Below are 11,035 nucleotides of genomic sequence, written 5' to 3' on the forward strand. Positions count from 1 at the left end.
TCAAACACATGCTGATCTCTATAATAAGGTTGTATTTATTTACTTTTTTATTGATTTCGGAATGGGAAGGCTCTTTAGAGAAAGGGTGCATTTCCTCTTACACGTAGGTGGCAGAGTCGTATGCTTGCAGTCCTTGTAAATGTAGTGCTAGCCACAAGAAGTCCTTGTGGAGAAACCATCCCATCACCCAGATGTTGAAGCACGTCTAAAATGTTTCATTGCACATGTCATAGCCCCGGCAGCACCTGAAGTTTACCAGATAGGGGCCCCACCTTATGTTTTTCACATTGGCACAGTTCTTTAAGCAGCCCATGAAGTTTAACCAGATGGTACCATCCCCTGCAGAAGAGGGAAGAACAGATCAGCAAGCCTGGCAGAGGCTTCTGTAAAGCAACCTCTCTCCAACCCACACTGGCATCTAGGTATCACCATGCGGTGTCATGATCCATTATCCAGACAGGAGGGACTGGAAGGCATTGGAAGCTGGTGGCTACCCAGAAGAAAAAATAGCCGTGCAGTTTTAAGACTTCATTGACTGTAGGAAGGTCATGAGAGAAGGGGTTAACTAAGTGAGAGGTTTCTACAGAGAATCTCAAGGCTTGAGTATCACTGAGGGTATGAAAAAGAGATGCAACCAGGGCATATTGCTGACACTGGCCCCTTTGTTTCCATAGCTTGGAATCCCATTCTTGAAAAAGCCTGGGTAGGTACACATTACCAAATGGCTGCTCTCCTGAGGGTGAGTATTACGTCCTTTCTCTCCTGCATTCTGCCCCCCTGATCTCTTCAGGCTTCTTCCTGTAGCCTTGAGTTTTACGTTAGCTTCAGCAGCCACTTCCACTTCTTCATTATAGTGAATCACGGGAGTGATAGTACGAGCTACCTTAGAAGTGAGGCTGTCTGTAGTAACCGGAAGTTCCCGTGTTCATCCCCGCGGCCCACACATCCTGCTTCCTCTTCCCCATCTTTTCCTCCTTACCACACCACTTACTTTTGTACACCTTTCCCACCATACAGGCCTCTTCTGCTGTTGCGGTACATATTCCTCTTCCTCTGGAGCACTTTTCCCCAGGGAACTGGAGGTGGCACATCCTACACTGCACAATTTCCACAACTTGAAGAGAGACACGAGCGATGACACTACCACGAAACAGCCCCTCCGTTTCAACTTTGAAGCATACTTAGCACTGGAAGACTTTGTCACCATGTCCCGGGCCCCAAACCCCATCCAAGCATGGTTATATGTCTCCTTTAGAATGGGAGAAACCAAAAGTGTGGCAGGAGTTCACATGAAGTCTCAGAAACTCCAGCATGGAAGGTGGTGGGGGCAGAGGGGGGAAGCAGAAGGAAAAAGAAGCATAGTGCCAAGATGGTCAGGCTAGGGTTCCTTTGTACTCACCATTGTTATTTTCACGAACGAGTACTTTATCTGCTGCTCATGTGAGACAAGAGAGCAAGTCGGCATCTCTGTCTGAGATTTACATCACTTGCTTTCCCTCTTCCCCTAGGGCTCATTCTGCCTTCTAGCTTGGAGTTTTGAGAGTTTTTTTTCCTATTAGCCCAAAGCTGCTTATACCATATTTTACCATTTTTTTCTTTTATCCTCTTCATCTCTTAGGTCCCCTCAGATTCTTCTTCCCACCCCTAAGGGATGCAGCACAGACCAGAAGGAAGGGGATAAATACACATGGTTTGTATCTCAGTTTCTTCCTTCTGTTGAACCTCTGTGATAATCTCACTTAAGATCGAATAATGAGAACAGACCTCTGAAATTCAAGAGGTTGTTGCCTTAGATTGGGCTACCTGGTTTCTGCAAACTCCACATTCCACTTCTCTGGTCCCTTGTCTTTGCCTCTAGCTTCGTCAGTTGCTGCTCCAGTTCTTTGTGAGCCCCAAAGATAGCTCCCACCCTGGCTGCATCCTGCCAGAAGAGGCTGCTGAGCATGGGAATTATGTCTGTTTGTGGTTTACTTTGAGCCCTCAGTGCCCACCCACATTCCACTCCCCCTGGATTCTTCCTTCTTACTCATCTTCACATCCATTCTTCTACTCACATTTGTCTATCTCATGTGGAAATGATGCAGAGAAAACTGTTGGAAAAAACCAAAAAGATAAAAATCATACCCTCTGAAGAGTATACTTTTCCAACCCCCATTTAACAGCTTCCAGGAATCTCTCAAACGGTTAGTAAATCATCTACTTTCTCCTGTGAGCAACAGGGCTTTGATTATGGTCCCAGTGATCTAATACAGGGTGAGTGGAAGGCATAGAACACAGGGGCTGCTCATTCTGCTGGCTTACCACGGCTGACCTGCATCATGGGACTTCTCACCCATTGCTGGATCCTGGACTTAGCTCACCAACTGGTGACTCTCAGAACTCACCCTTCAAATAGCAGAGTAAGATGAAACATCCCGTTAAGTGAGGTTTGCCCATTTTGGAGGCAGAAAGGTTCAAGTTAGGGCAGGAAGCGTCACTATTTATATACTGGTGAGGTTGGGCTGCTTCAGTAGGAGTTAGGGGTGGGACACTCAGGAAGTCATTGAAAGGTATGCCCTGGTCCTAGAAAAATCAACCACTCTAATTTCTTTTCTTTGTAACTTTGGGGAAAAGAGACTGACTAGGAAAGTCCTAGACTTTATTTATTCCAACTCTCAGGATTTCTGATACACACCAAGTGCCTGCTTTCCTGAGAGTACCTCTATCCTATTAAAGTGTCCTCATTTACAGTTCATGTGTTAAACACTTCTGTGCACATACATGTGCTACCATGCCTGGGCCAGTATAATTCCTTATCTGGTCTCCTACAGAGATGTTTTCTTTGGTGTGCCTCAGCTCTTTGCTTCTGTCTTCATTGCAGCCCATTTGATCCCTTAAGAGCTTCTAACCCTTTTACAGCCATTCTGCGACACACACACACACACACACACACACACACACACACACACGAGAGACAGAGAGAGGGGGGAGGGGGAAGGGGAGAGGAAGGGAGGTAACACCACATATGCACAACAAAGAAAGAGAGAAGGGAGGAAGGTAGGGAGGGAGGTAATATACACATACACATGAGGGGGGGAGGGAGATAACACACACATACATACAAAGAGAGAGAGAGAAGAAGGGAGGGAGGAAAAGAGAGAGTTATAATGCATGATCTGATAATTAATGTTGGTGATTAAGATTAGAATAAAAGAAAATGTTATTGACCATAGCTGAGTGAAGTCAGGAGTCCTTGGTGAACTACAGCCATGAAATCAGATATAGTTTCCAAATTTATAACAATAAGTTTAGTTAATAAAGTTCTACATTGTGGAAAGAAACAAGTGTGTCCATCTGTTCTTGGCATAGCTCATACATATTTAAAAGAAGGATCCAAGGGGTTCAGTGAGTAAGGTGCTTGCTACCAAGCCTGACGACCTGAGTTCTGGCCTCAGAATCCACATGAAGGACATCCTGCTAGCTGTCCCTAGCACAAATGTGCAGGAGTACACAATGCTTCCCTCTTCCCAACAGAATAAATAAATACATGTAAAAAGGAAGTAAATAAGTAAAATAATAGAATTGCCAAATTGAAATCTTTTATTAAATTTGTCCTTTGGCAAATATGCATGTGTATGTATGTATGTATGTATGCATTTTCATACATATATATGAAGTGCATTTCTTTCTTTCTTTCTTTCTTTCTTTCTTTCTTTCTTTCTTTCTTTCTTTTTTTCTTTTTCTTGAGACAGAGATTTTCTGTATAACAGCTCTGGCTGTCCTGGAATTTGCTTTGTTGATCAGTCTAGCCTTGAACTCACAGAGATCCGCCTGCCTCTGCCTCCCAAGTGCACACACACCGCCACCATCTACTTATAGCGTGTTCTTATTAGTGTCACCCTTACCCCTCTTTTCCTCCCATGACCCCATTACTCCTGCCTTTCTACAAATCCTTTCCCACATTCGTGTCTTTTGGCTTTGTTTGTGACCCTCTTCATTCATCCAGGGCCATTGTGTTTTCGCTAGTCTGGAACTATCCACTGGAACATGGTGGTCACCACTGGGCTCAGAACTTGAAGACAATTCTTGTCTTTCCCTCAGAACTCATTAGAAGAAGTCCACAGCTCAGCTTGGAAGGACAGGACTGCACGGACCACTCCCTAATCTGTGATTTATTGGTGACAGAGGCAGTCTTGTGCAGGCTTATCACAGGTATCTACTTCCGCCAAGAGCTTATGATTCCATTGACTATACTATGTGTTTAGGGGTGAGAACTGGATTGTCATATTCTTAACATTCATATTTTTTAGTTTTCTTGCAAAGTATCAAGCTTCTATATGGCTTTTCAATGCACACATCATTTTGATTAACTCGCCCTTTTGATTTGCTCTCTTCCTCGTTTCTCTACTCTCATACCTGGTTAACATTCTCCGCTTGCCAGCATTACCCTCTCCCTGTCTTCACATCACCTATACTCTGCTGTGCCATCTCCCTTGCGGCATCTTTCACTCTCATGATCCTTTACTAGTTTCCCGGACTCTTTAAAAAGTATTTATTTTATTTTCAATTATGCATATGTATGAATGTGAGTGCAGGTGCCTGAGGAGGTTACCAGAGGGTTTAGAATTCCCTGGAGCTTAGGTTATGTAGGTGGTTATGAGCTGCTTGACATGGGTACTAGGAGACAAATTCAGGTCCTTTCCGAAAGCAGGATGTGTTCTCAACTGCAGGCTCGTTTCCTGCCTTCTACAGGTTTTCTGAGTTAAACTCAGAAGTCTAAAGACTGGAAGCTGGGATCTGCACATGAAGGAAAGCTTGCAGGTCTGTCTTTCAGGCTTGTGTTGTTTGCTCAGGATAAATTTTCCAGTTCCATCTATTTACCTACAAGTTTCATAATTTTGTTTTCCCTTACAGTTGAGTAAAATTTTATTGGTTTCTTACCACATTTTTAATTAACCAATTCTTCCATTGTTGAATGATTGTTTTTATTGCTCTTGTTTGTTTGTTATTAAATAGATCTAAGGTTGGTGAGATGGCTCAATGGGTAAAGGGACTCCCCCTATGAGCCTTGTGGCATGGGTTCAATCTCTGGGACTCCTATAAAGGTGGAAATGGAAGGAGGGGAGAGAATTGATTACACAAAGTTGTCCTCTGACCTCTACGTGCTGTATCATGTACACACATGTGCACGCACATGCACTCGCTCACATACACACACAACCACATCATGCACATACACAGATGTACAATAAAAAATAATTTTATTCTTCATAAGGTATACAAAAATCCGTAGTTTCACTGGTGGTGGAAATGTCTTCGCATAGTGACCTTGCTGGATAGGTCAGTGAGGCTGGCGGTGAACGGTTGATTTGGAGGAATGAGATCTCAGTGTGAACAGATTGCCTGAGTGATCACGGAACAAAGAGAAAGAGCCTCAGCTGTTGTTCCATTGCAATGCCTCAGTTTTCTGGAATGTGCCCAGTGCCCACGGGATATCTACTGATGACCCAGTGTGGGAAAGAACAACTTCTTCGTCGGCAGCGTTTGAAGTAGTGGTCAGATAAGAACAGCCTATGTCATTGCCTCAGGGAAGCAAAGAACATACTTTTGTGTGACAAAGAAAAGAAAAAAAAAAACAAAGAACAAAACCAACAAAACCCAACAAAACCAAGTTTCTACCTTCATGGATGATACGGGGAGTAGAAAATATCTAGATAATATGTACTAATCCAAGAAAGAACACACACGTGTCTTTGGAGAGTATTTATATTTACTTTCTTCTGTCATGAGGTCAGCCAGGTCTCAGACTGTCAGGAACCCCCGAATTGCCCGTCATCTCCACACTTTCACTGAGTACCTTCTCTTGTGCTGAGGACTGGCAAGGATATGAATAACAGCGAGGTGTCTGAGGAGGTAGGTCTGGATTTCAAATATATAAAAGCCCAATGATTTATTTACTGTTCCTGTGATAGCATAAGGATTAAATGAAGTTATCTGAGCTTTTCAATAGAATGTATCAATACAATAAACCTGTGTGTCTCCTGAGAGCAATTTCTAAGGGTGGCCCTGGCTAAGGAGGAATGAAGTGCTCCTCTCATTCAATAGAAAGGGGGTGCCACACCAGACAGCTCTGCACGGCCTGCCAGCAGTTAGCTTGTGAATTTTGATATGCTTCCTTTTCATAATTTCAGTGTCTTTATTAACGTTCTTTACTAGAATTGTTCTAGATTCTTTTAGCTTTTAACTTTAGGTTTTGATCAAAGAAGAAATATTTCAGACAAATTAACCTTATGTTTTACCTTAAGAAGTGAGAAAAACAAAAGCAACTGAAACCCAGGCCAACAAAAATGAAGATAAGATTAGAGATCTGAACTGAAACAAACAAAACATTAAGTAGGAAGGCAATAGTGGGTGGAAGTAATGGCTTACTGATTAAATACACACACTGTTCTTACAGAACCTAGGCTGAGTGGCTCACATTGTTCTGTAACTACAGCCTCAGGGGATCCAGTGTGTTCTTCTGGTCTCCAAAGGCACATTGTTAAACACCCCCCATATATATGCACATAATTAAAAACAAATGAACAAGCTTGAGAAGTCAATGAAAGCAAACATTGGTTCTTTGAATAAAGCAATGTTGAAAAACCTTAAGCACAGCTCATAAAGCTAAAGAAAGAGGGAGAGAAATGTACAATTGCTGACACTGAGAGTGAAAAATGGCATATTATTTCTGACTCTGCAGAAGCAGAAAGGGCTATAAAGGAACATGATCCATAGCCATGCGCAATCGAATTAGACACCTAGGTGAAATAAATATGCTCCTTGAAAGATGAAATTGCCAAATTTACTCAGGAGTAAGTATAAATTTGAAAAATCTTCAACAAGTAAATATACCCAATTAGCAATCAAAAGAGTTCTACAAAGGAAAGTTCAGGCTTAGGCAGTTCCATTGGTGGATTCCACCGGATGCTTCATGAAAAATAAGCATTAACGCTTTGAAAACTCAAAAGCGCAGAGAAGTGGTAAAATCTTCCCAATTCATTATACATGGATAGTGTGGTCCCATCCTTAAACTACAAAAAATTGTAGGAAAAGAAAACTAAATTTTAATAACATTAGTGAATATAGCTGTAACTACCATAAAAATTTCTACAAACCTGATGATAGTCAAATTTATTAAAAGTATTATATATCTTGATAAAAAGGGGTTTTAGCACCAGGTTAATTCAGGATATAAAATTCATCAATGCAATCTGCCTTATTAATAGAATAATTACATAAATAGAATACACGAATAGGGTAAACACAGCAGCAACAACAAAAATAGACGAATGCCCTGTAAAACGTCATGAAATTTGTGGCCTAGGACTCCTGAGCACAAGCTCTCCTGCAACTCATTAGCATTCTTAGAGCTTTTCTTCCTTAATGAACTGTTTCAAATTCTGGAGAAGAAGAAGAAGGAGGAAGAGGAGGAGGAGGAGGAAGAGGAGGAGGAGGAGGAGGAGGAGGAGGAAGAGGAAGAGGAAGAGGAAGAGAAGAAGAAGAAGAAGAAGAAGAAGAAGAAGAAGAAGAAGAAGAAGAAGAAGAAGAAGAAGAAGAAGAAGAAGAAGAACCCATTATTGGATAGCATGAAGAGAAAAAGAGTCTTTGAAATGCTCTGCCCTATACAGGATGTCTACATCACACTCCTCCATGTTAAGTATTATGGGACTTCCCTGATCCCATGCAGAAGAGAAGGTGGAAAGGAATGTGGAGCCAGAAGGTGGTAGGTAGCTCCAAAGACACAACAGAGCTGGTGCACACATGAACTCACAGAAATGGTGACAGGCATGTGCAGTACCTGCCCAAACTCAAGCCAGCATGGAAGACGGGGAGTGGGTATGAAGGCCCACACCTATCCAAGAAGCTGTCACTGGCAGCTGCTGGGAGAAGGAGACTCTGTCTTCTTCAATAAAATCACACTGCGTCTATTACTTGTACTCTTAGGCAGGTCCCATGGTTAGGAATAGTCAGCCAGTACAAATGGGACTCCATACGTTTGTCTTTACACAAGAGAAAGAACGTGAAGTTGGGTATGTAGGGAGGTCATGGAAGATCAAGGAGCAGTTTTAGGAGGGGCAAGAATATAATCAAAATATATTGTAAGAAATTCTCAAAGAAATAAAAAAATTGAAAAAAAATTGAAAAAGTGTAAATGTCAAGGATGTCACCAAGATGACAGATCAGACTTTACTAGTGCTTGTTCTTCACACAAGCTTCCATGAGTACCACAAAAAGGTGTTTTCCAAGGAGGGAAAGATTTAAGGTTTGGCATTACAGCAGTGGGGTGTATCATAGAAATAAATAAGGACAGGTACTTTGCAAAGGGCGTGGAGTTTATCTTCTCATTACCAACCTCGCCTCTCCTCCCTCACACAGAGGAAACATAGCAGAGATGGAGGGAGGGAGGGAGGGAGGGAGGGAGGGGAGAAAGGAGAGCAGAGAGAGTAGAGAGGAGAATGGGAAAGGATGAGTATGACTCTCCTTCTGGGGACAGGAAGGTGGACTGAGAACGTGCCCCAACAAAATCCTGCATTAAGCCGGCCATTATGACTCAAATTCTAGGTCTAAGTACTTCATCTCCAGTACGAGGAAAAAACTCTTAGCATTGTGATCAGGGCAGTGCCTATGGACCCCAGGTCAAGGCTGGCCTTGGACTTCAGGACTGACTCAGCACCAGGGGGGTCCTTTGGCGTCAGACCAGCCACTGTGACCTTTCTCCAGATTAATCCCTATGTCCCATGCAACCATTGATCGGTCACTGGGGATGTTTAACTGGAAAGGTATACTATTTTATTTGAAGAAAATCAAATTTCTTTTTGTGTTTGCCTTCTTTAACTCCATGCAATATAATGTTTCCATCCTAGAGGAAGGGAAAAAAGGAAAACCATAAACTTATTATAAAAAAATTATACAAAAGAATGGTTGCAGGAACTTCGTCTGTACCAGCTCTAAACTGGGAAGAACACTGGCATTCTCAAATGAAGAATGGATAAATGAACAGTGGTATAATGGCAGATTATTCAACAACAAAAGAAAATGAATGATTAATAAGTCTAGCAGAAGTATCATACAGAATGAAAAGTTTTCTCCAAAATGATTATGCATTGTATGATTCTACCTGTAGAATAGTCTCAGAACAGCAAAATTATGAGTGGCAAAGACCCCAGAACTGGAGCTAGGTAGAAAGATTGACTCTAACACCACAGAATTTCTTGATGATGATGGACAGCATGTGTCTTGATTTTAGGGGATTTTACACAAATTCCATAATGATACATCCTAAATGAGTATATGTCCAACTGACAAAACACAAGTAAGTTTACATTTAACACTATTGTATTTCTGTTTCCTGGTCTAGAAGTTGCATCATAGTGTTTGGAGATGTCACTGTTGGGAAAGCTACATGAAAGGAATACAGAAATTATTTTTCAACATTTTGCAATTCTTTTTTCTCTCTAGCCGAGACAGGCTTTCTTTGTGTAGCTTTGGCTGTCCTGGAACTAACTCTGTAGACCAGGCTGGCCTTGAACTCAGAGATCCTCCTACCTCTGCCTTCCCTTCTGAGTGCTGGGATTAAAGGAATGTACAGCACTGCCTGGCTACTTTTGCAATTCTTAAGAAATTTAAAAACCAACTTTAAAAAAATGGATGTATTTATATGATTGATTTCCTGGCCAACAATCATGACCTATTTCTCCATTTATCTTGTTGACTCTTATTATTCCTGTTACTTACCCCCAGAGAGCTTGTCCAGCATACATGAGATTTCTTCATAGATCCTCAGGACATTTTTCCAGGAACGGCCTGGGATGCATGCAGCACATGCTGTTAGGACCAGAACATCCACTCCTTGGGGGCTTGAACTGAGGACACTTTGATGATAAGATTCATATGGGCAGCAGATGAGAGGCAAAATGCTTAACCAGGCAGGAATAGGGACCAGGAACACTCGAACAAGCAAGCACTGGAAGTCTCGGCAGCGTTCCAAGATGTATAGAGGTGGAAAAAGAAGCTGTGAGAACATTCGGGATGTACAGTCAAACCTAAAAGAAGCAAAACATGTCCGGCCCTCCAAAGACTGAAACATGCACCCGAGAGATGAAAGCGTAAGGCTATGGGAGATTACAGCTTTTACTCCTAGGCTGAGAAACTACCCGAGCAAGTATGCCCAGATGCACTACCTAAAAGTAAAACTCCATTGGCTCCGTGCTGGGGTCAAACTCAAGTTCTGTGTATGCTGGTTGAGTTCCCCATCACCATGCTATGCTCCCAGCCCTAGACAGTGAGTTTCTTGTAATATACCTCTCTCTCTCCTTCCCACAGAAGGGTCTAGAATGCAGCTCGAAGTCGCCCTTCTGGTTTGGCTTAAATCTGTTACACTCGGATTGACTGCCACCAAGTACTCAGGTGTCTATAGGAATAAAATTAATGTAATAGTCAAGATATTAATATTGTAAGCCCAATAGAAATATCTATTTTGTTTGTTTTTCTGTGAATTTACTTTTGATTACCTTATTTTCCATCTCTTTGTTATTTTGTTTCCTGTCCCACCTCTTGTCACTCAGTGCCACCACTCTGCCTTTATAATGTGTGCTTTGATTTAGATGTGGTTTGGATCTCTGAGAGTGAGCAGGAGAAATAGTTTCTGAGGGAAGAAGCCTGTCAATGGATTACCCAATACCAAATGGTCAGCTTTGAAAACATATATACAAGAAACATTACACAGAGCAAGCAGGTCTTACTTATATATTTAGGAGTACATGTGTGTGTCCCACTTACTTTCAGCATCCCTTAGATGTCTAGTTCTTTGTGTAGGACTGAGGCCTTGTGGGCTTTCTCCACCCATATTAGCCTATCTGTTGCTGTTGTTCTTGTTCAGCTCCTACTGAGGCAGTCACATTGGTAAAAATTTATGGGTGGAGCTTCAGACACTCCCAAGAGACACAAGGTCACAGAAGTCTGTCCAATGTCTGGCTTTCACAGTTTTGTCCCGTTAACTCTTCCACAATGCTTC

At 42.1% G+C, this 11,035-nt stretch overlaps 1 protein-coding gene across 1 annotated transcript; it reads right to left on the bottom strand.

Annotated features, from left to right (window-relative positions):
* Window positions 1-205: 205 nt before the first annotated feature.
* On the bottom strand, window positions 206-2,436 carry Pate1 (prostate and testis expressed 1). Its single transcript, XM_057766916.1, has 4 exons — window positions 2,385-2,436; window positions 1,400-1,432; window positions 992-1,114; window positions 206-339 (listed from the first exon to the last, which is right to left on the bottom strand). Exons 1-4 carry the CDS (start codon window positions 2,434-2,436, stop codon window positions 206-208), a joined length of 342 nt encoding a protein of 113 aa, XP_057622899.1.
* Between the last annotated feature and the right edge of the window lie 8,599 nt (window positions 2,437-11,035).

Source organism: Chionomys nivalis, chromosome 4 (genome assembly GCF_950005125.1).
Source record: "Chionomys nivalis chromosome 4, mChiNiv1.1, whole genome shotgun sequence".
Taxonomy (NCBI): Eukaryota; Metazoa; Chordata; class Mammalia; order Rodentia; family Cricetidae; genus Chionomys; species Chionomys nivalis.

Bases quoted from the DNA above. Each gene is read 5' to 3' on its own strand.
- Pate1 (XM_057766916.1), bottom strand. From the start codon at position 2,436: ATGGGCAAACCTCACTTAACGGGATGTTTCATCTTACTCTGCTATTTG. The intron at 1,433-2,384 runs GTGAGTTCTGAG...TCACATGAGCAG, and splicing joins CTTACTCTGCTATTTGAAGG to CAGATAAAGTACTCGTTCGT. The intron at 340-991 runs GTAAGTGGTGTG...CCTCTTCTGCAG, and splicing joins GGTGGGAAAGGTGTACAAAA to GGGATGGTACCATCTGGTTA.